The sequence below is a fragment of the Lepidochelys kempii genome, chromosome 23 (genome assembly GCF_965140285.1).
Source record: "Lepidochelys kempii isolate rLepKem1 chromosome 23, rLepKem1.hap1, whole genome shotgun sequence".
NCBI classification, from domain to species: domain Eukaryota; kingdom Metazoa; phylum Chordata; order Testudines; family Cheloniidae; genus Lepidochelys; species Lepidochelys kempii.
The window spans coordinates 18,875,469-18,902,210 of record NC_136402.1 but is presented as its reverse complement, the minus strand read 5'-3'; the positions used below and the strand labels follow the sequence as shown (position 1 = coordinate 18,902,210).

Sequence of the window (26,742 nt, the reverse complement as noted above, 5' to 3'; positions counted from 1 at the left end):
CCCCTGGCCCCCGCCCCCCGCGTCCGGTCCACCCCCCCCGCCCCGCCCCCCGCGTCCGGCCCAGCCCTGCCGGTGGGGGGGCCGGGAGGAGGAAGTCAAGGAGCATCCTTAACCCCTTGCGCGCTGCAGCCCCCCGCGCCAGCCTGCCCCCTCCCGTGCTCCACTCCCCACCGTGGGGGGGGGCGACGCAGACCCCTCCCCCAGCAAGGTGCCAGCAGCGGCGGGGGTGGGGAGAGGAAGGGGGGGGGATTTACCATGATTCCTCCCCCACGCGGGTGTGTCAGGATTGTGAGGGGCTGGACTCCCTAGGCAGATGCACGCCTGCCATCTCACCCCCGCAGGGCTCGGGGTGAGCCCCCCCCCGCCATTCCCTTCTGCCCACCCCCACTGTCTGCGCATGAGATGGACAGAGCCAGAGCCCCCAGCCCCAGAGACTGACACAGGGCAGGGGGCTGCGGGTCGGGAGTGAGGGGCACCGGCAGGGCTGGCGGGGGTGGGGGGCAGGGCTGCGGGTCGCCTGCCCCCCCCCACCTGTTTCACTTCCCTCCTGTCTCAGCACTTCGCCAGAAACACCAGAGGTCAGCAGGGGGAGGTGCGCGGTGCGGGGGGGGGTGGCTGCTGGTTGGAGGTGCGTGGCACCTGCCCCCCCCCGATTCACCCACAAACCGGGGGGGGGGGCGCAGAGGTAACTTTATTGCTTTAACCTCTTCCTGCCTGGAAGGGGAGTTTCACAGCCCCCCCGTTAGGATGGGGGGGGCTGAACCCTGAACCCCTCCCCAGTCACAGCTTTCCCCCTTGTCCTGCCATCCCCCCCCACCTGGGTCCCTCCCCCCATGCAAAGAGTGGGGGGGCTGCTCCCCCTGGGGGGCTCTGAGCCCCAGCCCTGCACCCATTCCCCCAAGCGCAGGACAGGCTGCGTGTGGGGCAGGGGCAGGATACGGAGTCCAGCCCCCCCAGGAGTCGTTTTTCTGGGGGGGGTCAGAGTCCTTTGCGGGACACGGCGTCGGCGCGGCGGAGCTCGGCCTCGGGCACCAGCCCCAGGGCCCCCAGCGCCTGGAGAAGCTGCTGGCGGGCGCTGGCGACGAAGCTGTTGGAGAGGAAAGTGGGGAGCCCCCCGACCCCGTCCCGCAGCGTGTAGAGGGGGACGCGCACCAGCCCCAGGACCTGCAACGAGACGGGCAGGCCGTGAGCGGCGGCAGCAGGGAGCCTCCGCCCCACAGCGCCCCCCCCCGCCCAGGCCCCCCAAGACTCCCGCCCCACAGCGCCCCCCCCGCCCAGCCCCCCCAAGACCCCCGCCCCGCCCAGCCCCTCCAAACCCCACAGCGCCGCACAGCCCCCCTCCCAGTCCCCCCAAACCCCACAGCACCCCCCTCGCCGCCCAGGCCCCCCAAGACTCCCGCCCCACAGCGCCCCCCCCGCCCAGCCCCCCCAAGACTCCCGCCCCACAGCGCCCCCCCCGCCCAGCCCCCCCAAGACCCCCGCCCCAAAGCGCCCCCGCCCCGCCCCTCCAAACCCCACAGCGCCGCACAGCACCCCCCTCCCCGCCCAGTCCCCCGAAACCCCACAGCACCCCCCCTCGCCGCCCAGCCCCCCCAAGCCCGCCGCCCCACAGCGCCCCCCTCCCCGCCCAGCCCCCCCAAGTCCCCCGCCCCACAGCGCCCCCCTCCCCGCCCAACCCCTCCAAACCCCACAGCGCCGTGCCGAGCCCCCGCCCCAGCGGCCCCCCACCTCCAGCCCGTGGTCCGCGGCTTTCGTGGCTCCCTCCTCCAGGGCCCGGAGCTGCTCCAGGCTGAGCCGCTTGGCGTAGAAATGAGCCACCAGGCGCTGGGGCGTCTCGGCGAAGCGCGCCCCGAGATGGTCGCCCTCGGCCAGGCTCAGGGGGGCCGCCCCGGACCCCAGCTCCTCCCGCAGCTCGCGGCTCAGTCCGGCCTCCAGCGAGCTGTCCCGGGGGTCCACGAACCCCCCCGGGAACCCCAGCTGCCCGTCGAAGCGCATCTGCATCTGGGGGGGGCGCAGGGTTAACGAGGGGCTCGGGGGGGCGTTGAGACAGTTCCCCGCAGATTCACCCCCCCAGGTATCTCTCTGCCCTTGAAGCCCCCAGGCTCCTGCCCCCCCCAGGGGATTCCCTTACGGCAGCCCCCCACAGGGGCCTCAATCTGAGGCTCTGCCCCGCCCGAAGCCCTCAACCCTCGCAACTCCCCAGGGGGACACCCCCCTAGCTCAGCCCCCCAGGAACCCCCTAGCTCAGCCCCCGAGTCCCCCCCCCAGCTCCCAGAGCCTCCCTAACTCAGCCCCCCAGGAACCCCCCGCTTCAGCCCCCTCGGAGCCTCCCGGGCCCCCCCAGCTCCCCGGAACCCCCTAAACTCGCCCCCCCCCCGGCTCAGGCCCCCAGCCCCCCGGAACCTTCGGCTCAGCCCCCCCGGAGCCTCCCAGCCCCCCGGAACCCCCTAACTCAGCCCCCCGGCTCGGCCCCCCACCAGCACGGCGTGGCGCAGCGGGACGCGGCCGAAGAGGCGGCCGGGGCAGGGGGCATAGAGCAGGGCGTGGCAGGCGTGTCTCCAGCCGGGCCCCAGCTCCAGCGCCTCGGCCCGGGACAGGACCCGGGACTCGCCCATCGCCGCCACCTCCATGCGGGCCCCGCCCCACGCCCCGCCCCTTTCTGCAGGGAGTGAGGGGCGAGGCGCGCCGCAGCCAATCAGCGCCCGCCAATGGAACGCGGAGACACGCACGGCCCCTCTTGTGGGCGGGGCGAGTGGAACGTGGGCGCTCAGCTGGGCGGCGGGGGGCGGGGCGAAGGGAACGTAGCCCCCACCCCATTCCAAGGTGCTGGCCAATCACGTGGGGGGGGCGCACAGATGGACGAGGCCATCCAATCTGCGGGCAGGCGCCCCCCCCCCAGGGATCTCCAGGGGGCCCTGGGCCAGGACCCCAGGGGGCCGGATCAGGGGGGGCCTAGAAACGGGGAGGCAGCAGGGGGGCTGGAGAAGGGGCTCTAGGGTGTCCCCAGCAATAGAATGGGAAATTCCTGTAATAGGTGGTATGAATACAGTGTGTGTGCCTCAGTTTCCCTCATGTGGAACATGGTTAAGGGAGCTGGGGGGGGCCGACAACGCCCAGCCACGCAGTGCCTAGCGCATAACAACCCTGCAGCACGCCCCCTCCTCAGGAAGCTGGGGCAGGGGGTCCCAAGGTGCCTGGGGGAGGGGGGGTAGTGGAGGCAGGACTCTCTGTGGTCGGGCGGCTGGGACCAACCACGACTCTGATACCTCAGGAGGGGTCAGGCTGTGTCCAGACCCCCCCCAAATCCCCGAGTTCACCCCACCAGCAGAGACACTCCAGAGCAAGGAAGTCAGGGGGCTGGGGCTCCCCTAGGTCCAGTCCAGGGGGCTGCAGGTTGCAAGGGCATGGGCACGTGAGCCAAAGGGGGGCTGCCCCATTGGTGGGGTCCCCAAGGGCTATTCCCAGCCAGGAGCCCCCCCGGCAGCAGGGCAGAGACCACACACCCCCCACAGCTCAGCAGTGACCTTTATTGGGCGGCTGCCTGGGCGCCCCACAGCGGGGCCCTAGCAGGCCGAGTCGGAGGCCTCCGAACTGTCCTTCACATCGGTGCTCTCTGTGGCCTCGCTCACATCCTTGCTGTCCCCCCCGCTGTCCTCGGGGCCCCCCGGCGCCCCCGCCACCCCCGGGCAGCAGTCGCCCCCATGGTTGGCCTTGTGCTCCAGCGGCGGCTGGGGGCTCCGCTCCTTCAGCTCCAGCTGCCGCCTCAGCTGTAGGGAGAGGAGGGTTCAGGGGAGCCTGACAGTAGGGGCTGTGGGTCAGAATGAGGGGCACTGGCAGGGCTGGTGGGAATGGGGGGCACTGGTAGGGTTGGGGGAGGCAGGGCCGGGCTGGCAGGGAGCTGTGGATCAGGAGGGAGGGGCACCAACAGAGCTTGGGGGGCCGGGGGGGGGCGCAGGGCCAGGCCGGCAGGGGGCTGCGGGTCGGGAGCGAGGGGCACCGGCAGGGCTGGGGGGTTGGCAGGGCCGGGCTGGCAGGGGCTGAGGGTCGGGAGTGAGGGGCACCGGCAGGGCTGGGCAGGGCCAGGCTAGCAGGGACTGAGGGTCAGGAGGGAGGGGCACCAACAGAGCTTGGGGGACGGGGGGGGCGCAGGGCCAGGCCGGCAGGGGGCTGCAGGACGGGAGCGAGGGGCACCGGCGGGGCTGGGGGTGGGTGGGGCCAGGCTGGCAGGGAGCTGCGGGTCGGGAGGGAGGGGCACCGGCAGGGCTGGGCAGGGCCAGGCTCGCAGGGACTGAGGGTCAGGAGGGAGGGGCACCAACAGAGCTTGGGGGGCGGGGGGGGGGGGGCGCAGGGCCGGGCCGGCAGGGGGCTGCGGGTCGGGAGTGAGGGGCACCAGCAGGGCTGCGGGGTTATGGGTCAGGAGGGGCCGGGGGTACACACACTCTCCAAACCTCGTCTGCCATCTGGGTCAGGTCCCGTTTCATGGCGTAGGCGTCTTCCCCGTCAGCGTAGTACTTGGGTTCCACCTCACTGATCCTGGGGGGCGTGTGGGGAGCACATTACCATCAGGGGGTACCAGGTAGACTCTGACCTGCCCCCCCACAGTGCCCCTGCTGGCCCCCCACCACCCTCCCTCCCCCCGCAGTTCCCCCTGCCACCCCCCCACCCCGCACTCACTGGAAGTTGAGGGTGTTGGAGTACAGGTGAAGAGCTGCCCGGTTACTGCAAGAGAAGTGGGGGTGTCAGTAAATGGGGGCATGAGGCATCATTTGGTCCAGGCCCCCCCAGGAGACAGGGTGGGGGAACAAGGGAGGCAGGGACCAGGAGGGGAGGGGGGCCAATACCCAGCTGCGCATTTACGCTGGGCAGAGGTGGGGGACACAGGGGCAGCGGGGCTCAGAGCTGGGTGGGTGAGACTTGCTCTGGGGGGCTGGGTGAGGAAACGCAGCTGGTGAGCAGCCTCCAGGAGGATCCAGGGGTTACCCAGAACCTGCAGCCGGGGGGCTGAGCTGTCACAGGCAGGGCAGGGGGTGGGGGACAGAGGGTTGGCGGTGGGACACCCCAATATTCGCCATTGTCATGGAATTTGGATGTTGTGTGCACAGAGCACCTTGGGGGGTGTCGTTCTCCACGTCAGAGAGCGAGTCCGGGTGAGCGCGCTTTCAACCTCCCGACAAGCAGCCTTTCAGGTAGGAGAGGAAAAATGCTCATTGAGGAAACACACCCACACCCCAGGGTCACCCCAGGGACTGGGTCCACTAGAGAGCTCTCCAAGGTTGCCCTGCACCATGGGAAGTGTGGGACCCAGGTAAGAACTTTCCAGCAAGTGGGGAGAAGATAGAAAAGGGGTGTGTGACAAAGCGGGACTGTTCTTAATGTTTCCTCTGAATATTCTGGGGGTGTCTCAGTTTCCCCTAGGCAGTTCTTAAGTCTCTAGGGGGTGGGATATGGATGTATGATGGTTGCAGAGCCCTAGAGGGCAGGTGTGTGCAGTAGTCTGGACACAGAGAATGGCCGACACCCTGTTTCCTGGCCACTGATGGCCTGGCCCTTCCCCCCTGCGAGGTGAGAGCTAAAGGGTTGGAGAACAAAGGAATCCCGTGCGGGAAAGGGACAAAGCCCAGAGGAGGAGGGGCTGGAAGGGGAGGGAGTTTGGGGCTGGCTGGGGACATGGAGTGAAGGGCAGACGGGGTTGTCTGGCTCACTGCCCCCCAAAATTGACCCAGCTGAGGGGTCCTGTTCTCTGCACCTACAAGCTCTGGTTTAGACCACGTTCCTGTGGTCTAATAAATCTTCTGTTTCCCCGGCTGGCTGAGAGTCCCGTCTGACTGCGGAGTTGGGGGGCAGGACCCTCTGGCTTCCCCAGGACCCCTCCTGGGTGGACTCGCTGGGGGAAGCAGACGGAGGGGCAGAGGATGCTGAATGCTCCAAGGTCAGACCCAGGAAGGGGGAAGCCGGGTGAGCTGTGTGTCTTGCAGACAGGCTGCTCCCAGAGAGGAGACTCCCCCAGAGTCCTGCCCGGCTTCGCAGGGAGCAGTTCCAGAGCATCGCCCCGGGACTCTGTGACAACTGGTGGCAGCAGTGGGATGTACTGCACCCCATGGACGGCGCTTCCTGCAGTAAGCAACGGGGGAGCAGTAAAACGAAGGGGGATTGACGGGGACCAGGCGCGCTGAAGGCTCAGAGAGGAGCAGTTTCGGGGGGCGGTTAACCCCTGGGAGTGTGTGACCAGCGGGAAGGACTGTGCAGTAATGGGGTCCCCTTGGGGACTGTGGTGAGCAGTCTCAGGGGCAGAGGAGCCTGCGGCTTGGCCCTGGGAGAGAGAAGGACTTTTGCAGTAACAGGGTTCCCCTGGGGATTGCAGTGAGCGGTCCCGGGGCTGGAGGAGTCTGCCGCTCGACCCTGGCAAAGAGGGGGTGACCTCGAGAAGGGCTGGCACACGAGGGGTTCTCCCTGGAAACCGTGGGGAGCTGAGAGCACACAGGCCTGTGAGTCCACAACAACTTGGGAGGAGCGGAGTGACGGCCTGTCACCGTCTCCTGAAGAAGGACACCGTAACCCTGTGCAGAAAGAAAGGGTTGAGCATTGGGAAGTTCACCAAAGCACAGTTCATCGTGCGGCTGGAGGAGGACGACCACTCTAAGGAACAGACTCCCCAGACAGGGGTCTTCACAATCGGGTTCCCCATCGGGGGATCGGAGACGGACGGGATTGGAGCTGAGTCCGAGGGAGCAAGAGGACTGTGGGAGACAGCGAGAGCCCGAGAAAGAGCTGCAGAAGCTGCAGCAGCATGAACTGGCGGTGGTGGGGTGGAGAGGCCTAGGGGACCTCCCCGGGGTGAGTGGGGATAGACCCCGGGGAGCCAGTTCCGCAGGGAACCTTGAGACTAAATTGCTGCCCCTGGTTAAGGGGGGGGGGTGTGGATGCCACCTCACTGCCTTTGAGCAGGCTGGCGATTTGAACCAGGGGGACCCTGCGGAAAAGCCCCGGTGTCTAGCTCCCTTGCTGGGTCCCAAGGCCACCGACTCCGTCAGCCCGATGGGTGGGGAGGAGGACAGGCTCCCACTCCTGACCCCAACCTCTATGTCTGTGTGGAGTTTCCTGGGGCCAGGCCCCTCGGACCCCCAGTGGGAGCGGAAGGGGATGGCCAATGGGGAGACATTCCTGGGGTGGCGAGATCCTGGGACAGAGAGAACTGGTGTCAGGCCCTGGGGGGTGCAGCCTCAGATGCCGGGGGGTTGTGTGAGCTGAGTGAGGGTCCCAGGGACGAAGCCCCTCGCCCTGCCTATGGCCCAGATCCCTGTGCAGACCCAGGAGGGGGTGGGGCTGGCTGGTCGTTGGGGTTCTCCAGGATACCAGCTGCCAGACCCTGTTGTGGGGTGACTGTGTCTCTTTGGGACAAGATCCGGGCCCTGCTCTGGTAACTGCCAAGGGTTTGAATTTGAATCCAGGGAAGCAATCGGCAGAGAGGGAAATGGTCAGTGAAAATGCAGATGACCTGGCTGGCAGCGGGGAGGAGCCGCTAGGCCCAGGCTACCTGCCTGCCTGTGACCAGACCCCTGGGGCTCCCTGCCCCCCGTGCACACGGGAGAGGGGGCTCACGCTGGCTCTGATGCAGTGAGGAAAGCAGGGAGCTCACTGCCTACCCCCACTGGGACAGCAAGGGGAGCGCTGAGCACAGTGGGAGCTGAGCCCCAGCTGAGGGGGGGAGACACAGGCAGGGCAGGGCATCTGTTGGGAGTGGCAAGGTGCTGGGTAAGGAAAGTCTGGATGAGCCTAGGCAGCCTTGTGAGCTGATGGCTGTGTCTAGTCAGCAGGGCGGGAAGGCCAGGAGAGTGGAAGATGAGAGTCCCTGGACCTTACCTGTTAGCTGGGTGGAGAATTGGGACAGTGAAGGAAACGTCCCTGTGTCTGTCAGGGGTATTGACTTGCCTATGGAGGGAGCTACCCTGATCTCCAAGCAGTTGTCTGTGACCAGCCTTGTGTGCTGGGACCAGGGGAATGAGATCCCAAGCTGGGTGTCTGGGAAGGGAGAAAGTGTGTCCGGCTCTTCTTTGTCTGTGGAGCAGACAGAAGGGGCCTTTCAGCCTGTGATGGTTGAGGGTCGTGCAGTTGTCCCAGAGCTGGTTCTGGATTCAGCTAAAGCCCAGGAAGGGAAGGGTCCTAAGTTTGTGTCTGCTCGGGGGAATGGCCCTGTAACTAGGTCGCATCCAGTTAGGGTCTATGTAAAATCCCAGAGCCCAGACAATTCGGGGGCTTGTATTTTGCCCGTTGCTAGTGTGTTGTTGGGAAACGGTGTCGCAGCTCTGCCTAATCAGGGTGAGATCCTAGCCAGGGCACAAGGAGAGCATGAAGGTGTGTGATTGTGTTACCTACTGAGGGTGTGGAAACCTGTAGCAAAAAGGAAAAGATTCCTGAACTTGTGTGTGGCAAAGGGAAGGAGAAGGCTTCTGGCCTTTTATCTAGGAAGTCTGTAAGTTTGCCTGGAAGGGGATTGTGTAGGAATCCACCGGATGGGCCAGAGGTGATTCTGGATGTAAGGGAGACCCAGAAAGAGCCTGTTGTTGCTCAGGAAAGTGTTCCTCTAGAGCAAGCCCTCGGTGAAGAGGGTAAGAGCAGAATTTCTGTGAGGGGTGAATTGTTGCATAGAAAAGCCCTAGGGAAAGGAATCCTCCTGGAGTCTTTGCAAGCAGTTTACTGCCACTGAAGGGTGTGAAAGTGATTTAATCCAGAAAGTTTCAGTTCCTAACAGCCCGAAATTTTCTGTTGTGAATGGATCCACTGACTGTCCTGTTGAAAGATCCAGCGTGGATAGCTTTGAGAAGGGCTCAGACGGAGTGAAAGCTGTTAAGTTAAACAGTCCTATAACCCAGTGGCTGTGTTTGGCCAGCTTCTTGGGGAGACAAGGCTGTGGAGAAAGGGATGTCTCCATGCTAGTTCTGTAAGTGAACAGTATGTGGCCCAGGTCAAGATGGGGGCTCTTAACCAAGAGAGCCCGAATTGCAGCCCTCCAGACTGGAGCGCTGGGAGAAGACCCAATCCCAGTTTGACCCCCGGGGGTTTTGGGGTGGCCAAAGGGCATGGGCTGCATAAACCTTCCCACATGCGGCCTGCGAGTGCTATCGACCACCCCGACCTAAGGCAGGGCGTGAAACTGGAAGGGCCTGGTGTAACTCTCACCAAGGAACGGGAGAGATGCTGGGGCATCCATGGGAACGTTGGTGGCTTCGAACTTCCCCAGGTCACCGGCTAAAGTGACCCCGCTCAGTTCGGTCTCGAAGGGGGGAGAGATGTGACGAAGTGGGACTGTTCTTAATGTTTCCTCTGAATAGAGTAGGGGGTGCCTCAGTTTCCCCTAGGCAGTTCTTAAGTCTCTAGGGGGTGGGGTAAGGGTGTATGATCGTTGCAGAGCCCTAGAGAACAGGTGTGTGCAGGAGTCTGGACACAGAGAATGGCCAACACCCTGTTTCCTGGCAGTTGATGGCCTGGGCCCTTCCCCGGCAAGGTGAGAGCTAAAGGGTTGGAGAAAAAAGGAATCCGGTGACCTCCTGGCCCAGGAAAGGGACAAAGCCCAGAGCAGGGGGGCTGGAGGGGGAGGGAGTTTGGGGCTGGCTGGGGACATGGAGTGAAGACGGGATTGTCTGGCTCACTGCCCCCCAAAATGGACCCAGCTGAGGGGTCCTGTTCTCTGCACCTACAAGCTCTGTGTTAGACCATGTTCCTGTCGTCTAATAAACCTTCTGTTTTACTGGCTGGCTGAGAGTCACGTCTGACTGCAGAGTTGGGGGGCAGGCCCCTCTGGCCCCACAGGACCCCGCCCAGGCAGACTGACTGTGGGAAGCGCACAGTTGGGCAGAGGAGGCTGAATGCTCCGAGGTCGGACCCAGGAAAGTGGAAGCCGGGTGAGCTGTGTGTCCTGCAGACAGGCTGCTCCCCAAGAGGAGACTCCCCCAGAGTCCTGCCTGGCTTTGTAGGGAGCAGGTCAGAGCATCGCCAGGGGACCCCGTGACAGGGGGACCGTGACATCATAGGGGGACCTTGCTCTCCCTGCGACAACACCCCTGGAAACGCCTGAGGGGCAAGTGCTGGGCCCAGGCGAAGGGACTCGTATATGAAAACCCGGGAAAGCCCAGGCAGCTTGTGCCGTAAGAACCTGGCGGCCTGTTTCTCGCCCCGGGTGAGAATTGGCTGATTTACACCCCACCTAGCGAGTGGGATGCTCAGTTTCGGGATTTGTTTAGTTGCTGGGTGATCTGCTTCCATCTGCTGCTCTCCCTTAGAGTCACTTATAAACTCTCTGTTGTCATTAATACACTTGGTTTGGTTCTGTCTAAAACCACAGGGTGTGGAAATCCTGCCTGGGGGCAGAAAGCCGGGCACCTCCCTCTCCACATCGCAGGAGGGGGCGACCGTCACGAGCTTGCGCTGTCAGTTCCTGGGGCAGCGCCCTACGGTACCATTGGGGGTTTACAGTCGGGAGGGGAGGGGGGCACTTGAGTAACTGGGCAGTTCCTAAGCCGAGCTCCCCCAGGCAGAGCTGATCTCAGCATGCGTGCGGTGTTGCACTGCAGGTGGGACAGACGGGCTCAGGGGACCCCGGGGGGAACCTGTTACAGGCGGGTTGGGAGGGGTTGGCAGTGTGACGAAGGGGATCCCAGGCAGGAAGGTTCCAGGGTAGGGGATGGGGATCCCAGGCAGGGGGTTGGGGTCCCGCGGAGGGGAGGCTCACCTCTTGCGGACGTGCAGGGAGACGTACTTGGCGTTGAAATTCTCGATCATGGCGCGGGACGCCTGGTCCATCAGCTTCTGCGCCAGCCCCAGGCGCCGGTGGGAGCGTTTCACAGCCTAGGGGGGTCAGGGGGTGAGTGAGAGGACATCTCAACCTGCACCCGGCCCCCCCTCGAACGGGGCACACCCACCCCAGTCAGCCCAGCCCCCCAATAACTCCCAGGCACCCCTCTGCTCCAGACCCCCCCTTTTTGCCTCCTCCCAAGTCTGGCAGCCCCCCCTCCTCCAGCCCCCCCCGTGAGCACCCCACGCACCAGGGAGGTGATGTGTCCATGGGGCAGGTCGTCGGGGTCCTCCTCCCTAAGGCGACAGGAGACGGGTCAGTGTGGAGCCTGAGAGACGCGCCAGCCCCACATGCAGACAAGAGGGGGCATGAGGGGGGCTGGAGCAGGGAGAAGCAGAGGGAGTGTGGGGGGGGGCAGGGCACAGGAGATTTGGAGGGTGCAGGGGAGGTCGGCAGAGGCACCAGGAAGGGGCAGCGGGGGGTTTGAGGGGGCAGGGGACAAGAGGGGCCAAGGCAGGGGATGGACAAGGGGGGCCAGGGTGCGGGAGGAATTGGGGGGCTGCTGACGCCCTAGCCCCATGACTCACATCTTGGCCAGCACATAGCCCACGATCTTGCCATTCTCGTCCTCGGCGATGTAGGAGAGCTGGGGGGAGACGGGCCGGGGTGAGATTGGGGGGCCAGGGGCGGGAACCGCCCCTAGGAGACGTCCCTTCCTGCCTGCCTGTAACTGCGGTTCCCCTGGAACAGCCCGCCCAGCGGAGAGCCCAGGCGTCCCGGCCCCCCGCCCCCCAGGGGAGAGCCCAGGCGTCCCGGCCCCCCGCCCCCCAGGGGAGAGCCCAGGCGTCCCGGCCCCCCGCCCCCCAGCGGAGAGCCCAGGCGTCCCGGCCCCCCGCCCCCCAGCGGAGAGCCCAGGCGTCCCGGCCCCCCCCTCCTCCCGCCCCCCGGGGAGAACCCAGGCGTCCCGGCCCCCCCCCTCCTCCCGCCCCCCGGGGAGAGCCCAGGCGTCCCGGCCCCCCCCCTCCTCCCGCCCCCCGGGGAGAGCCCAGGCGTCCCGGCCCCCCCCTCCTCCCGCCCCCCGGGGAGAGCCCAGGCGTCCCGGCCCCCCCCTCCTCCCGCCCCCCGGGGAGAGCCCAGGCGTCCCGGCCCCCCCCTCCTCCCGCCCCCCGGGGGAGAACCCAGGCGTCCCGGCCCCCCGCCCCCCAGGGGAGAACCCAGGCGTCCCGGCCCCCCCTCCTCCCGCCCCCCAGGGGAGAGCCCAGGCGTCCCGGCCCCCCCCCTCCTCCCGCCCCCCAGGGGAGAGCCCAGGCGTCCCGGCCCCCCCCTCCTCCCACCCCCCAGGGGAGAGCCCAGGCGTCCCGGCCCCCCCCTCCTCCCGCCCCCCGGGGAGAACCCAGGCGTCCCGGCCCCCCCCCTCCTCCCGCCCCCCGGGGAGAGCCCAGGCGTCCCGGCCCCCCCCCTCCTCCCGCCCCCCGGGGAGAGCCCAGGCGTCCCGGCCCCCCCCTCCTCCCGCCCCCCAGGGGAGAACCCAGGCGTCCCGGCCCCCCCCCTCCTCCCGCCCCCCGGGGAGAGCCCAGGCGTCCCGGCCCCCCCCCCTCCTCCCGCCCCCCAGGGGAGAACCCAGGCGTCCCGGCCCCCCCCCTCCTCCCGCCCCCCAGGGGAGAGCCCAGGCGTCCCGGCCCCCCCCTCCTCCCACCCCCCGGGGAGAACCCAGGCGTCCCGGCCCCCCCCTCCTCCCGCCCCCCGGGGAGAACCCAGGCGTCCGGGGCGCACCTGCGGCCAGGACAGCCCGTGGTAGAAGTAATATTTCATCTGGTAGTTCTCGGGCAGGCAGAGCAGGTTGCAATGCTGCATGTTCGTCAGGTCCTCGGGCTGCGGGGGGGCGGGGTCAGCGCGGGACCCAGGCGTCCGGCCCCGCCCCTGGACCCCCCTCCGACACCGCACTGGCGCCCCCCCCGGTCCCTCACACCCCGGACCCGGCCGAGCGCCGCTCAGGCCCCCGCCCCCCGGGGGACCCAGGCGTCCGGCCCCGCCCCCCGCCGGACCCAGGCGTCCGGCCCCGCCCCCAGCCCCCCGGGGGACCCAGGCGTCCGGCCCCGCCCCCAGCCCCCCGGGGGACCCAGGCGTCCGGCCCCGCCCCCAGCCCCCCGCCGGACCCAGGCGTCCGGCCCCGCCCCCAGCCCCCCGCCGGACCCAGGCGTCCGGCCCCGCCCCCAGCCGGACCCAGGCGTCCGGCCCCGCCCCCAGCCCCCCGGGGGACCCAGGCGTCCGGCCCCGCCCCCAGCCCCCCGCCGGACCCAGGCGTCCGGCCCCCCCGCACCCGCGCGTTCCGGATGTTCATGGCTCCGGCTCCGGCTCCGCGTCTCTCCCAGCGGCGGCTCCGCGCGGCTGCCGAGACCCAGGGGCCGGTTCCAGGCCAGGCCCCGCCTCCCCGAGCGGCTCCGGCCAATCCCTGGCCGCCTGAGGGGGCGGGGGGCGGCCGAAGGCCGCTTGCTGCCAATCGAGGCGCGGAGTCGGCGTCACGCCCCGCCCACGCGTCCCCGGGATCAGCCAATCGTATGGCCGGTCCGAAGCACACGCCCCGTCCATTGGGTGCAGGCTCGGCCAATCCGCTGGAAGAAAGAGGTGATGTCACGAGGCCGGGTGGGTGTTGCCGGCCAATTGGAGACAATGATGGGGCACACGTCCCGCCTCCCCACCAAACACGCCAATCTCACTCCCGGAAGTTGCTTATGATCTCGCCCCCCCACGCCTTCCAACCAATCACAGAGCACAATGCGCACGAGCTGTCCAATCACCCTGAAGGGAGCGTTGATAACGCGAGAGCAGAGTGGAAACAACCAATAACAGGCCAGGATGGGCGCGATTGACGCTTTCGCCAGCCACTAACCAGCCGGCCAGCGCCTCTGCCCTTCGATTTCCGCCTATTCCTACCAGCAGCCAATCAGAAGCCGTAGTGGCCTACAGTGACAGGGGCATGGTCCAATGAGGGGGCAGCTAGGGCCATGTGCTAAGGCTGCGAGCTTCCCTATAGCAGTGCCCCCAACCCCCCCCCCCGTGGCTCCTTGGGAGGGGGGGGGCTGTCACAGCTGGGGGTGTCCCTAACCACCCCAGCCCCGCGCAAAGGGGGCCCCTCCCAGGGCGAGCTCGTGGGGCCAGCGCCTGGGCACGAGCCGGGGGTGGGGGCAGGGGAAGGTTTTCAGGGAGCTGCCCCCCCCACACACACCTGCCCAGATGTGCAAGCAGCAGGCCCGAGGCCTGGGCGAGGGGCGCAAGGCGGACAGGGACCCCACTGCGGGGGTCGGGAGCCCGGACGCCTGGGTTCCCTCCCGCTCCGGGGGGCGGGGCAGGTGGGTTTATCCAAAAGCGGGTCGAAATCAATTGATTTGTGACGCCATCTACTGGTGATCGGCGCAAACTGCAGCCCATCCACCCCCGCCCCCCGCCCCTAGTGCCCCTCACTCCCGACCCGCAGCTCCCCGCTTTCCCCACTGATCACAGACCCTCTCTCTCCTTCCCCACTTTTTATTGGGGTGACTTTGGCAGACGCAGATTTGGCCCCTCAGGGAGTACGGTGTAAATGGGGGGTCCCTTTGCTCCCCCAAATGGATGCAGGCCTCCCCCGAGTGACCCCCCCCAGGTTCCCCCTGCAAGCCCCCCCCAGGACAATCCCCCCCAAAGCCAGACCCCCCTGCCAGGCTGCTCCAGCTTGTAGGGCCCACGTCTGTCCCCAGAGAGCCCCCCGTCTCCCCGCGGGGGGCTCTCAGGCCGAGGTACCCGTGAGGGGAGAGTTGCTGGGCAGGGACCCGGCGCGGGGCCGGGGCAGCCAGGGACACATGAGCCGGCTCAGCTCCCCCGAGACGCTGCTGCTGAAAGCCCCGTAAATCCAGGGGTTCGTGCAGCTGTTCAGGCTGGCGAGTAACATCAGCAGGGTGAAGGCTGGTCCTGGGGGGAAAAGGAGGGGGAGGTCAGCCCTGCCGGCGCCCCTCACTCCCGACCCGCAGCCCCCGCGGCCCCGCCGGCGCCCCTCACTCCCGACCCGCAGCCCCCGCGGCCCCGCTGGCGCCCCTCACTCCCGACCCGCAGCCCCCGCGGCCCCGCCGGCGCCCCTCACTCCCGACCCGCAGCCTCCTGGTGAGGTTTCTGGGCTGGGAACTGGGTGGGGTTCAGGGGTGTGGTGGAGTCAGGTGCTGGGTGGGGGGGTAAAGTCTCCAGCCGGGGGGCGGTGGTGGGGTACAGCGTGGGTGAGGTCTCCAGGCCAGGGGGGAAGTGGGGGGATGGGGGGGTGTCGGTCTCTGGCCTGGGGGAGAGGTCGGGGTGAGGGGGATGGGGGGGTCGGTCTCCGGCCTGGGGGGCGTCTCACCTTCTACAGGCGCCTGGGGGTCCCACACGGCCCAGAGCTGGACGCAGAAGTAGGGGGCCCAGCAGAGCACGTAGACCAACACAATGACCAGCGTCATGCGCAGTGTCTTGGCCACGGCCGGCGAGACGCCCCTGCCCTGAGCCCCCTGGGGGCCCCGCCCCAGGTTCCTGGCCACCTCGCGGAAGATCAGGGCCTGGCAGGCGGCGATGAAGAGGGTGGGCAAGGCGAAGACCATCAGGGTGACCCAGCTGACGTAGGCCCGGGCCCCCCAGGGCTCAGCGAAGGTGGCCCAGCAGTCGCTGGCTCCCTCAGGCAGCCGCACCTTGGAGAAGATGAAGAGCTGGGGCAGGCTGAGGAGCAGCGCGGATCCCCATGCTGCCACCAACGGAGCCTTCCAGCTGACCCGGCCCTGCCGGAAGGCCACCGCCGGCCGGCAGATGGCCCGGTGCCTGTCGTAGGTCATGGCCAGGATGACGTAGGACGAGGCGAACATGGCCACCACCTGCAGGTACTTGACGGCCCGGCACAGGGGGTCGGGGCCCAGGAACCGGTCGGTGACGTCCCACAGCAGCTGGGGCAGCACCTGGAAGAGGGCCACCGCCAGGTCGGCCAGGCACAGGTGGCTCATGAAGCGGTGCATGGGGGCGGAGTGAGCCCGGTGCCGGCCCAGCGCCCGCAGCACCAGCCCGTTGCTCAGCGTGGCCACCAGGAAGATGACGGTCAAGACGGTCACCTCGGCGGCAGCCAGGCCGGGGTCGCGGGCGTCCGGGAGGGAGGCGTTGGGAGCCAGGGAGGCGTTGGGCATGGCGGGCTGGAGGGAGAGGGGGGCAGTGAGCCCCCGGTGCCAGGTCACTAAACACCGCGACGTAGCACAAGGCAAGTGTGCAAACAGCTTGGCGGGGGTGGGACGCGAGCGTGCAAAGCCCCGTGCCACGGCAGCCCACCGGTGCCGGGCAGAACGCGCCACGCGCCTGCCATCCCCATGCCGGGGCGCTGCAGCCAACCCCGCGTGCGGCGGCGAGCCCAGCCTGGCACAGCCGGAAAGGTGGCCTGGGCGAAGGCGGCCTGGGTGAAGGCGGCCCGAGGCTGCGGCCCGAGGTCACGATGAGCCCAGTCTGCGAAAGGGCGAACGCGACACACGATGCAGGGCCGGGCCCCGAGGGGAGCCAGCCGATGCCGCCCCACCCCAACCAGCCCTTCGGCAAAGCCACCGGCCGGCGCGGGCCCCCGTCACCCCCTGCAGCGTCGCCGCACAACGCGGCCAGGCCCCTGGCCACCCGCTGGCCCGCCAGTGCAACCGGGCCTGGGCCGTCAGCTGGGGCCGCTCCCCCAGACTGGACCCTTCTGGGCAGAGACGCGGGGGAACCCCGGCCAGGGCCCCTGGAAGGGCCAGAGACCCCTGTTCACATGGGGAAACTGAGGCACAGGGAGGGCAAATAACTTGGCCATGGTTACCCAGTGAGTCAGTAACAGAGTCAGGGAGAAAACCCAGGAGTCCGGACTCCCAGCCCGCCTCCCCCCCCCCCGCCGCTCTAATCTTTAGCCCCCATCCACTCCAACTGGGTTTCCTAGCCTCCCCTCAAGCTCTGCACCTGTCTTACAGCCCCCTGGGTCCCCCCAACTCTGCTGATACCCCTAGTTCTGGGAGGGGGCTGGTGGGATGGAGCAAGTGGGCGGGAGCCAGGACGCCTGGGTTCTCTCCTCCAAACCCATAAAGAGGGTCCCTGCACTCACCTTTTCTCAGAGCACCCACCTTGTGTGGGTGGAGTTTTCTTTCGGGGTTCACCCCCTGTTGGTCTGGGACCCCCCAGAACAAACCCAGCCACAGAGACCCCCACTCCCGATCTCCTGGGTTCTTTCCCTAGCCCCCCCCCCGTTTCCTGGAGAGGTGGAGGTTCAAGCGCCGGACCCCCAAGAGATGACAACTGGGGCTCTGCTGAGAGCCAGGCAGAATAATGGGGGGGCTGGGGTGGGGCTTAAAATCAGCAGGTGGCTGGACACACGCCCCCCCCCCCCCGCGAGGTAAAAGGCAGAGGGCAGGTCCTGGAATCCGGCCAGAATAAATAAAGACCTTGGTGGATTCTGAGCCCCAGCGGGATGGGGAGGGTGATCGCCCCCTTGCCCCTCCCAGAGCTGGGGAGAGAACCCAGGAATCCAGGCTCCCAGCCCCCCCACTCTCACCTACCAGCCCCCTTGCCCCTCCCAGAGCTGGGGAGAGAACCCAGGAGTCCAGGCCCCCCCCCTCTAACCATTAGCCCCCACCCTGGAGATTTAGGGACTTTAAGGCTGTTACAGCAGCTTCCCCCCGCCCAGGAATTCACCCCCCCCCCGAGTTGCCCCCCCCAGTGTTTCTTGTACGTCATTCAACGCCTCATTAGTCAGAGACTCATGCTAGGAAGATGGTATCAGCTTCTAGGGATTGGGGCAGGGGCCCGGACTCCTGGGTTCTCTCCAGGCTCTGGGGGGGCTTGTGCTCAGAGCTGGGGGGCTGCGGGTCGGGAGCGAGGGGCACCGGCGGGGCTGGGGGTCGGCAGGGAGGGGCTCTGGAGGGGCTGGGGGGCTGCGGGTCGGGGGGGAGAGGCTCTGGGGGGCTGCGGGTCGGGAGCGAGGGGCACCGGCGGGGCTGCGGGTCGGGGGGGAGGGGCACCACCCGTGGGGCTGGAATTTCCTGGCGTGGCTTCGCTGGGCCCGGAATCGCCATAAAATCGTTTCCTCGTTTTTCACGCCCCCCCCCGCCCCCAGCGAGATACAGCGAATTCTTGGGCTCCTGCCAACGCCCCTGCGGCCCCCCCCAATCCCCCTTATGAGATGTCTGGGGAGTCCCCCCCCCGTCCCTGTGGACCTGGGGCAGAAGCCCAAACTGTTGAGGGAAGAACCCCCGCCCCCCCCCCCCCACAGCCAGCCAATCACTACCCCTAGTGCGGGGCTGGGAGTCCGGACTCCTGGGTTCTCTCCCCGGCTGGGGGAGGGGGGCGGGGTCTTGTGGGTCAGAGCAGGGGGGCTGGGAGCTAGGACGCCTGGGTTCTCTGACCTGCTCTGGGAGGGGAGCAGGGCCTGGTGGCTAAAGCGGGGGGCTGGAAGGGTGAGACCCCTGGGGGGGTCCATTCCCGTGGGGGAGCAGCCCATGGGGAGGTGAGGGGGGGGCTCATGGACAGTAAACTCTCCGGACGCAGCCGCATGAAAGGAGTAAAAAGGCTTCCCTTTATTCTGACCAGGCAGATTCGGCTCCGGACCCAGGCGTCCGGGAGCCCCCAACCCCCTGCCCCTGCCCCGCCCCCCCCGACAGCGCCCCCTGCTGGGAATGAGAGCGGCAAGGGAGTTGTGGACACAGACATGACAGATCTGGGTCAGGAGGGGAGAGGGGCTGGTGGGTTGGGGCGGTGGGGGGGGGGGCTGGGAGCCAGGACTCCTGGGTTCTCTCCCCAGCTCTGGGAGGGGCGCGGGGGGTTCAGAGGGGTAGTGGGAACTGGTGGTTGGGGGAAGGGGGTCTGGTGGGTAGCAGGGAAAGTGAGGGGTTCGGGGGCAGTGGGTTCTGGTTTTGGGGGGCTAGTGGGGGGTTCAGGGCAGTGAGGTGTGAGGGGGCAGTGGGGTCTGGTTTTGGGGGGTTGGGGGCAGTAGGGTCTGGTGGTTCGGGGGCAGTGAGGGGTTCGGAGGCAGTGGGGTCTGGTGTCTGGGGGCTAGTGAGCAGTTCGGGGGGCAATAGGGGGTTCGGGGGCAGTGGGGTCTCGTTTGGGGGGCTGGGGGCAGTTCAGGGGGCTAGTGGGCAGTTCGGGGGCAGTGGGGTCTGGTTTTGGGGGCTAGTGGGCAGTTTGGGGGGCAATGGGTGTTCGGGGGCAGTGGGGTGTGGTTTTGGGGGTCTGGGGGGCAGTTCGGGGGGCAGTTCGGTCTGCTGGGGGAGGAGGGGGGCAGGGGGCCCAGGTATTTTTTCTGCCAGACTCAGACAAACGATTAAGAACTGACCAGCCACGAATCACAGACACGACATAAAAACTGTCCCGGGGGGAGCATGGAGGGCGGGGGTCTTTGTGCTCCCCCTCCCCGCCCTTGTGCTCTATGTACAGCCTGACTCGGTGTCTTTGTGTTTCACGCCCCCCTGGTCCCGATCCTGGGGGGTCCCTGTAGCGAGGGGAGGGGGGGCTGGAGCAGCGTTGGGAGACCCCCCAAAATTCCTCGTTGTCTCAGCAGCCGGGGGTCCCTTCTGCAGCCAGGCATGTCCGGGAGTGACACCAGGTGCCCCCCTCTTTCCTGCTGGGGTGGGCGTCCCCCAGTCCTGGCAAAGTGGGGGGGCCCCCACGGTCTCCCCCTGTGTCCTCTGATGGTGGCGATGTGGGGGAGGCAGGATCAGCCCCCAATCCTGGCACATGGGGGAGAAACCAAGTCTCCAAGCCTTGTCACGTAGTGGGGAGGGAGCCCCGACTTCTGGTGGGTGGCAGGGGATGGGAGCCCCAATCCTGGCCGGTGGTGTGAGCGGGGGCCGGGGTGAGCCCCGCTCCTGGTCTGGGGCGGGGGGGGTGAGCCCCGCTCCTGGCCGGTGGCGAGGGGGGAGCCCCGCTCCTGGGCGGGGCTGGGGGCGGGGGCGGGGGGAGCCCCGATCCTGGGCGGGGCAGGGGGCGGGGGAGCCCCGATCCTGGGCGGGGCTGGGGGCGGGGGCGGGGGGAGCCCCGCTCCTGGCCGGTGGCGAGGGGGAGCCCCGATCCTGAGCGGGGCAGGGGGCGGGGGAGCCCCGATCCTGGGCGGGGCTGGGGGCGGGTGCGGGGGGAGCCCCGATCCTGGGCGGGGCTGGGGGCGGGGGAGCCCCGATCCTGGGCGGGGCTGGGGGCGGGGGAGCCCCGCTCCTGGCCGGTGGCGAGGGGGGAGCCCCGCTCCTGGGCGGGGCGGGGGCGGGGGAGCCCCGCTCCTGGCCGGGGCCCCTCAGACGGTGGTGACCGAGAGCAGCGGGTTGTAGACCCGGCGCCCGTCGGCCGAGCGGGCCCCGTGCGCCAGCATCTCCTGGATCGTGATCCAGTTGTCCAGGATGCGCCGGCTCCGCTTCTTGAGGCTCTTGCGGTGGCTCAGCGCCAGGATGCTGAGCTCGGCGGGGGCCCCGGGGCCCGCCCCCGCCCGCCCCTCGCCCGCCTCCCGCTGCCCGTCCAGCCGGCTCTGCAGCATGAGCTCCCGGCGCCGCCGCTGCTCCCGGGCCCGCAGCAGCTGCTGCTTGCGCTCGCCGCGGCTCCAGTACCGGCCCATCTTCATCTCGCTCGCCGCGTCGTCGTCCGTGGTCATCCCGCTCCGCTCCTCCCGGATCTTCAGCGCCCGCGCCTTCAGCAGCCGGTCCCGGCCCGGGCGCCGGGGGCCCTCGCCCCGCGCCCGGCCCTTCCACTCCGCCCGGGCGCCGCCCGCCAGCGCGCCGGGCGCCGGGCTGCCCTCCCGGGGGCGCCGCGGCCGGGCCGGCCGGGGCGGGGGGCCGGGGGCGCGGGGGCTGCCCGGCGGGGGGCTGCTGCGGCAGCTCTCCCCGGTGTTGTAGGCGCTGGTGCTGTCCCTCTCCGGGCGCTCGGGCACCTCGGTGATGTCGGCCAGCGGGGCCGGGGGGGGCCCCTCGCCGGCCGGGGCCGGCGCCCCCCCGGCCTCCCGCAGCCCGGCCGCCAGGCAGCGCTCCCGGAGCCGCTGCAGCTTCTGCGCCCGCAGGATGTTGCGGCATTTGAATTGCAGGTGCCGGAGCTCCTCGTCCAGCAGCGCCGCCCGGCGCCGGGGGCCCGGGGCCAGGCCCCCCCGCAGCTCGAGCAGCTCCCGGTACCGCTCGGCCTCGGCCGGCGCCAGCCCCGGCAGCCCGCCGCCCGCCGGGGGGCCGTCCCGGGCCGGCAGCGGGGCCGCGCGGCGCTGGGGGGCCGGGGGGCCGGCGGCGCTGGGGGGCTCGTCGCCCAGCAGGTCGTGCTCCGAGCTCTCCTCGTTCCGGGTGCTCTCGTCCGTCCGGCCCAGCCCGCTGTCCGGCTCCTGGCCGGCGCTGGGCGGCTCGGGGGCCGCGGCCGGCTGGGGGCGGGGAGAAGGCGGAGGCTTGGAGATTGGGGTGAAGCTGACTTCAGTTCAGGCTCCCCCTGCCCGGCCCCCCGGCGCCCCTGCCCGGCCGCCCGGTTCCAGGCCCCCCGGCGCCCCTGCCCGGCCCCCCGGTTCCAGGCCCCCCGGCGCCTCCAGGCCCCCCGGCGCCCCTGCCCAGCCCCCCGGTTCCAGGCCCCCCGGCGCCCCTGCCCGGCCCCCCGGTTCCAGGCCCCCCGGCGCCCCTGCCCGGCCCCCCGGTTCCAGGCCCCCCGGCGCCTCCAGGCCCCCCGGTGCCCCTGCCCAGCCCCCCGGTTCCAGGCCCCCCGGCGCCCCTGCCCAACCCCCGGTTCCAGGCCCCCCGGCGCCCCTGCCCGGCCCCCCGGTTCCAGGCCCCCCGGCGCCCCTGCCCGGCCCCCCGGTTCCAGGCCCCCTGGTGCCTCCAGGCCCCCCGGCGCCCCTGCCCAGCCCCCCGGTTCCAGGCCCCCCGGCGCCCCTGCCCGGCCCCCCGGTTCCAGGCCCCCCGGCGCCCCCTGGCACCCCCTGCCCCGCTGTCACGGGCTCCCAGGTCCTGCCCACCCTTGAACCCCCATCAGTGCAAGAGCCCTTCTCGGGGGTCCAGCCCCCCGCCTCCTGGAACCGCACCGCTCTGAGCCTTAGCATGTCTGTCTCTGCCGTGGGTCCCTCAAGGAGACCCCCGGGTCCTCCACTCCCAGAGGGAATAATGCCCCCACCCAGCTCCCCACCCCTAGAGGGAATAAGGCCCCTCCCGAGCTCCCCACGCCCAGAGAGAATAATGCCCCCCTGTTCTCTAGACTGGAGTGACACTCAGCCGCCATAAAGCAGCAGGGTTTATTGAGGGTCTGAACCCAGCATAGGAAACTCTCTGGGCCTCAGGCCTGGCCCGCCTCAGCCCAGCACATCCCAGTCTCCCCTGCATCCAGCTGGGCTCTGCCTGAACCCTCTCTCCAGCCCAGAGCCCCCCGGCTTCCCCGCTGGGCATCTGATCTCACCGGCCCCAAGCCCCCCCTCTGTCCATTGTCGCCTGGTAAACAGGGTCACCTGGGCCTCACACCAGCCCCCCAGTTCCCTGCCCCCCTGCCCAGCCCCCCGCCCCTCCCCACCCCCTCACCTGCTGCCCAGGGGTCGCTCGGGGTCTCGTTTCGCCCTCGTGGTCAGAGCCGAAGTCGTCCAGGAAATCCTCACGGTCGCTGTCCTTCCAGCGCCTGGAGAACTGGGAGTGGAGGGGGAGGGGATGAAGCTGCAGCCCCTCCCGTCATAGCCCCCCCATCCATCCCAGGCAGCCCAAGGGACCCCCCCAACACCCCCGTGATCCCCCTTCACTGGGGAATGGTGAGCACCCAACCCACCCTGTGACCCCCTGTTCCCACCTCTGGGACCCCGAAATCTCCCCCTGCCCCCACATCCTCCCAGCCCCCCAACTTCCACCTCACCCCCTCAGCCCCCTGCCCCACAGTTCCCCCAGCCAGACCCTAAACTGACTCCCCCCTCCTCCCCAGCCCCACCTCTTCGGGGCGCCCCTCACCTCGGTCTCAGGCCTGGCCAGCAGCAGCGAGATGTTGGTATGTTGCTCCTGGGTCAAGATGGCGACGGCTTCCTCACGGTCCTGCACCTGCACCCCGTTAATCTGAGGGGACCGGGGGGGCTGAGTCAGCCCCCCTTCCCCCAGGTCCCCATAGCCCTCTGCACCCCCCATCCCCCCATAGCCCTCTGCACTCCTCTTAGCCCCTCGTCCCTCAGCCCCCATATTCCCAGCCCCCGTTAGCCCCCTGCACCCCAACCCCCATTCCGTAGCCCCCCTTAGCAGCCCCCACCTGGATGATGCGGTCGCCCTCTCGGATGCGCCCATCCTTGGCGGCGATGCTGTCAGGGTTCACCTAGGGAGAGAAGGGGGGATGGGACTAGGGACCAGGACCCCCCCATGGCCTCCAGCCCCCCATGGGCTGCCCCAGCCCTCGGCCTGCTCCCCCTCCCCCTACAACAAGTCACCCCCTGGTCTCCTCCACCCCCCACCCCAGTTCCTCACCGCCATGGCCCCCCCATCACACCCCTCCCTCAACAGCCCCCCACCTCTCCAACATAGATTCCCACGTCGTCCTCGTCGTCCGTCCGGTAACAAACCATCAGCCCCAGCTTGTCCCGGTGGCTCGATTTGTACAATTCCACCTCCTGCAGGGGGGACGAGGGGTCAGATTGTGACGATGTGACGCAGCGGGGGGGGGGGGTGTTGACCTGGGGATGTGCCCTGGGGATGGGAGGCCTGGGAGCCTGTGACCTGGGCCGGGTGGGGGGGGGGGGTGACACCTCTGCCCGGGAATGTGGACAGAGGCTGCAGGAGGGAGCCTGCTGGGGGGGTTTAGTTCAGTTTGGGGCTGGGTGGAGGAACACAGGGAACCCCAGGGCTGGGGTCTGAGCTCCCTGCTCCCCCAGAAGGACGTGATTGAGGGGTCCTGGTTGTACCCACAAGCTCTGTTTTGGACTGTGTTCCTGTTGTCCAATAAACCTCCCATTTTCCTGGCTGGCGGAGAGTCCCGGTGGATCCCAGGAAGAGGGGTGCAGGGCCCGGACTCCCCCACACTCTGTGACACAGATCCTGAATGGAAGCCCTGGTTCCCCCCCACACAAGCTAACCACCAGCCCCCACCTCACTCCCAGAGCCGGGAGAGAACCCAGGTGTCCGGGCTCCCAGTGCCCACCCTGCTCACCTCATACTCCAGTTCCTCTGCCCGCTCTGTCTCTGGGGGGCCCCCTTCCATGATCTCCACAGGGTCATAGTAGTCGTGCCCGAAGGGGGGGCTATGGTGGAGAACACAAGTTAGCGGGGTCGGGCTGGCAGGGGCTGTGGGTCGGGAGTGAGGGGCACCGGCAGGGTTGGGGAGCCCCAGGGCCGGGCTGGCAGGGGCTGTGGGTCAGGAGTGAGGGGCACCGGCAGGGCTGGGGGGCCCCAGGGCCGCGCTGGCAGGGGCTGCGGGTCGGGAGTGAGGGACACCGGCAGAGCTGCAGGGGGGCAGGGGCTGCGGGTCGGGAGTGAGGGGCACCGGCAGGGCTGGGGAGCCCCAGGGCCAGGCTGTCAGGGGCTGCGGGTCGGGAGTGAGGGGCACCGGCAGGGCTGGGGGGGGGCAGGGGCTGCGGGTTGGGAGTGAGGGGCACCGGCAGGGCTGGGGGGCCCCAGGGCCGCGCTGGCAGGGGCTGCGGGTCGGGAGTGAGGGGCACCGGCAGAGCTGCAGGGGGGCAGGGGCTGCGGGTTGGGAGTGAGGGGCACCGGCAGGGCTGGGGGGCCCCAGGGCCGTGCTGGCAGGGGCTGCGGGTCGGGAGTGAGGGGCACCGGCAGGGTTGAGGAGCCCCAGGGCCGGGCTGGCAGGGGCTGCGGGTCGGGAGTGAGGGGCACTGGCAGGGTTGGGGAGCCCCAGGGCCGGGCTGGCAGGGGCTGCGAGTCGGGAGTGAGGGGCACCGCTGGGGGTCACTCACAGCTCGGGGATCCCGAAGGTCTCCAGTGTCATGGTGGGGGGGCTGGGGGCGCGCCGCCGGCCCAGTGCCAGCAGGTGCTCGAAGGTGATGTCCGTCTGCGTCCCGCTGTCCACCAGGGTGGCGGGGTCCCCGGGCAGGGCGGCCCCCTCCCCTCCGCCCCGCGCCCGGGGGCTGTGCCTCAGGACCTGGATGACCAGCGGCTCCTTGGAGCAGCGAAGAGCTTCCAGCGTCTGCTCCTGGGAGAGCCTGGAGAGCTCCTTCCCGTTCACCTGGGGGGGCCGGGCATGAGAGACCCCCGAGAGCCCCGGGCAGATCCCGCCTTTCCGTACGCCCCAGCCCAGCTCCAGCCACCCCTCAGTGTGGACACCTGCAGGGCGGCACGCAGCCCCCCCAGCAGGGCGCAGCAGGGACCCCCCTACCCCCCCACCCTCGGGAGTCTGGCTGGGACGAGCCCCCCTGGCTTCCCCCTCATCATATTGTCTCCATCTCCATCCTTGTGTTACCGCAGCAACGGTTCCCATGGAAACTAGGAGGATTGATACAGGAGCAGGGAGCGTGTGTGGAGGAACCATTGCCCAGCCTGAGCCCCCCAACCAGTTCCCCACGGCCCTGCCGGTGCCCCTCACTCCCGACCCGCAGCCCCCTGCCAGCCCAGCCCTGCCCCCCCCGGCCCTGCCGGTGCCCCTCACTCCCGACCCGCAGCCCCTGCTAGGCTGGCCCTGCCCTCCCCAGCCCTGCCTTGGCACAGGGGCTGGACTAGCGGGGGGCTGCGGGTCGGGAGTGAGGGGCACCAGCAGGGCTGGGGGGGGGCAGGGCCAGCTGGCAGGGGCTGTGGGTCGGGAGTGAGGGGCACCGGCAGAGCTGGGGGGCAGGGCCGGGCTGGCGGGGGGCTGCGGGTTGGGAGTGAGGGGCACCGGCAGGGCTGGCGGGGGCAGGGCCGGGCTGGCAGGGGGCTGCGGGTTGGGAGTGAGGGGCACCGGCAGGGCTGGGGGGGGGCAGGGCCGGGCTGGCAGGGGGCTGCGGGTCGGGAGTGAGGGGCACCGGCAGGGCTGGGGGGGGCAGGGCCAGGCTGGCAGGGGGCTGCGGGTCGGGAGTGAGGGGCACCGGCAGAGCTGGGGGGGCAGGGCCGGGCTGGCGGGGGGCTGCAGGTCGGGAGTGAGGGGCACCAGCAGGGCTGGGGGGCCCCAGGGCCGCGCTGGCAGGGGCTGCGGGTCGGGAGTGGGGGGCCCCGGCAGAGCTGGGGGGATGGGTGAGAAGTGGGGGGTGGGGGGGATGGGTCAGACGGAGCTAGGGGAGGGTAACTACATGGGGGGCTCCCGAACTGGGGAGATGCAGCCCCTCCCCCTCATTCATTCCTCCCCCCAGACCCCAAACCCAGCAGCGATGGGGGGGGGGTTGTTGCTAGGCAACCTTCCTGAGACTGGTACCTGCTCCCTTCCCCTCCCCCCTGCGGCATCCCCCAGTCCCTCCCCCACCCATCCGTGCAGCCCCTTCCCCCCCAGCGCCCCCCCCAGCTCCCGCTTCCTGCCCCCGGCCCCTCTGCACCCCCCAGCGACCCCGTGCAGGCCCTGCCCCTGCCCCAGCCCCGCCCCATCTCTGTCTGCAGCCCCCCGCCGCCCCTCACCGCAGCCCCCCGCCCCCTACCTGCAGCGTGACCTTGTATTGCTCCTCCGGCTTCGGCACCAGGCAGAGGTTGCAGCCCATGGCGGAGCCGGGCCGGGGGGCAGGGCGGAGACGGGGGGGCTCAGCCGCCTCCCATCCTACAGGTGGAGCCGCGGGGGGGGCTCTGCTCCCCCGGCCCCCCCCAACGCCGGCCTCGCCGGGGCGCAGCGGGGAGCGGGGTCACCCCCCGGGGGCATGGCAGGGGGGCCGAAGGGCGGGGGGCGGCGGGGGGGCGGCGGGGAAGACGCGGCTGGTCGGGCGGCGGCGGCGGCGGCTCAGTCCCTGGCTCGGGGGCGGCGGGGGGGCGGTGGCTGGACCCCACCCCCAGCCCCTCCGCTCCGCCCCTCCGGCCCCGCCCCCTCCTCCTCCACCCCCCCCACTTCACACACACCTCCGCCCCGCCCCCCCCATCCTGGCACGCCCCACCCCA

General features: G+C 69.5%; 4 protein-coding genes across 5 annotated transcripts; all 4 read right to left on the bottom strand.

Annotated features, from left to right (window-relative positions):
* Positions 1–971: 971 nt before the first annotated feature.
* Positions 972–2,796, bottom strand: NUDT16 (nudix hydrolase 16). Its single transcript, XM_073321753.2, has 3 exons — positions 2,478–2,796; positions 1,729–2,001; positions 972–1,164 (listed from the first exon to the last, which is right to left on the bottom strand). Exons 1-3 carry the CDS (start codon positions 2,628–2,630, stop codon positions 979–981), a joined length of 612 nt encoding a protein of 203 aa, XP_073177854.2. The 5' UTR covers positions 2,631–2,796; the 3' UTR covers positions 972–978.
* A 711-nt stretch (positions 2,797–3,507) lies between these two features.
* On the bottom strand, positions 3,508–13,244 carry NAA10 (N-alpha-acetyltransferase 10, NatA catalytic subunit). The gene is made up of 8 exons (XM_078850064.1): positions 13,110–13,244; positions 12,563–12,661; positions 11,377–11,435; positions 11,040–11,085; positions 10,727–10,842; positions 4,675–4,719; positions 4,449–4,533; positions 3,508–3,767 (listed from the first exon to the last, which is right to left on the bottom strand). Exons 1-8 carry the CDS (start codon positions 13,128–13,130, stop codon positions 3,564–3,566), a joined length of 675 nt encoding a protein of 224 aa, XP_078706190.1. The 5' UTR covers positions 13,131–13,244; the 3' UTR covers positions 3,508–3,563.
* Positions 13,245–14,465: 1,221 nt separating this feature from the next.
* AVPR2 (arginine vasopressin receptor 2) lies at positions 14,466–17,164 on the bottom strand. 2 transcript variants are annotated; one of them, XM_078850066.1, is made up of 3 exons: positions 16,906–17,164; positions 15,153–15,963; positions 14,466–14,734 (listed from the first exon to the last, which is right to left on the bottom strand). In XM_078850066.1, the coding sequence occupies exons 2-3, from the start codon at positions 15,955–15,957 to the stop codon at positions 14,553–14,555; spliced, it is 987 nt and encodes a 328-aa protein (XP_078706192.1). In that variant the 5' UTR covers positions 15,958–15,963; positions 16,906–17,164; the 3' UTR covers positions 14,466–14,552. The 2 variants fall into 2 exon arrangements, with proteins under 2 accessions (XP_078706192.1, XP_078706191.1); XM_078850065.1 differs by having other exon boundaries at positions 16,887–17,162.
* Positions 17,165–18,346: 1,182 nt separating this feature from the next.
* On the bottom strand, positions 18,347–26,567 carry PDZD4 (PDZ domain containing 4). Its single transcript, XM_078850110.1, has 8 exons — positions 26,295–26,567; positions 24,651–24,919; positions 23,888–23,978; positions 23,253–23,351; positions 22,997–23,059; positions 22,708–22,809; positions 22,294–22,395; positions 18,347–21,158 (listed from the first exon to the last, which is right to left on the bottom strand). The coding sequence occupies exons 1-8, from the start codon at positions 26,352–26,354 to the stop codon at positions 20,064–20,066; spliced, it is 1,881 nt and encodes a 626-aa protein (XP_078706236.1). The 5' UTR covers positions 26,355–26,567; the 3' UTR covers positions 18,347–20,063.
* Between the last annotated feature and the right edge of the window lie 175 nt (positions 26,568–26,742).

What these genes read in the sequence shown, in the direction of transcription:
- NUDT16 (XM_073321753.2), bottom strand. Translation starts at nt 2,630, where the DNA reads ATGGAGGTGGCGGCGATGGGCGAGTCCCGGGTCCTGTCCCGGGCCGAG. An exon ending in CGCTGCGCCACGCCGTGCTG is followed by an intron (nt 2,002 to 2,477) that starts GTGGGGGGCCGA and finishes CGCCCCCCCCAG; the next exon opens with ATGCAGATGCGCTTCGACGG. An exon ending in CCGCGGACCACGGGCTGGAG is followed by an intron (nt 1,165 to 1,728) that starts GTGGGGGGCCGC and finishes GTCTCGTTGCAG; the next exon opens with GTCCTGGGGCTGGTGCGCGT.
- NAA10 (XM_078850064.1), bottom strand. Translation starts at nt 13,130, where the DNA reads ATGAACATCCGGAACGCGCGG. An exon ending in ACGGGCTGTCCTGGCCGCAG is followed by an intron (nt 11,436 to 12,562) that starts GTGCGCCCCGGA and finishes GTCTCCCCCCAG; the next exon opens with CTCTCCTACATCGCCGAGGA. An exon ending in TGACCCAGATGGCAGACGAG is followed by an intron (nt 3,768 to 4,448) that starts GTTTGGAGAGTG and finishes CTCTCCCTACAG; the next exon opens with CTGAGGCGGCAGCTGGAGCT.
- AVPR2 (XM_078850066.1), bottom strand. Translation starts at nt 15,957, where the DNA reads ATGCCCAACGCCTCCCTGGCTCCCAACGCCTCCCTCCCGGACGCCCGC. An exon ending in CCCCCAGGCGCCTGTAGAAG is followed by an intron (nt 14,735 to 15,152) that starts GTGAGACGCCCC and finishes TTTTCCCCCCAG; the next exon opens with GACCAGCCTTCACCCTGCTG.
- PDZD4 (XM_078850110.1), bottom strand. Translation starts at nt 26,354, where the DNA reads ATGGGCTGCAACCTCTGCCTGGTGCCGAAGCCGGAGGAGCAATACAAG. An exon ending in CAGAGGAACTGGAGTATGAG is followed by an intron (nt 23,352 to 23,887) that starts GTGAGCAGGGTG and finishes TCCCCCCTGCAG; the next exon opens with GAGGTGGAATTGTACAAATC. An exon ending in AGGGCGACCGCATCATCCAG is followed by an intron (nt 22,810 to 22,996) that starts GTGGGGGCTGCT and finishes CGGTCCCCTCAG; the next exon opens with ATTAACGGGGTGCAGGTGCA.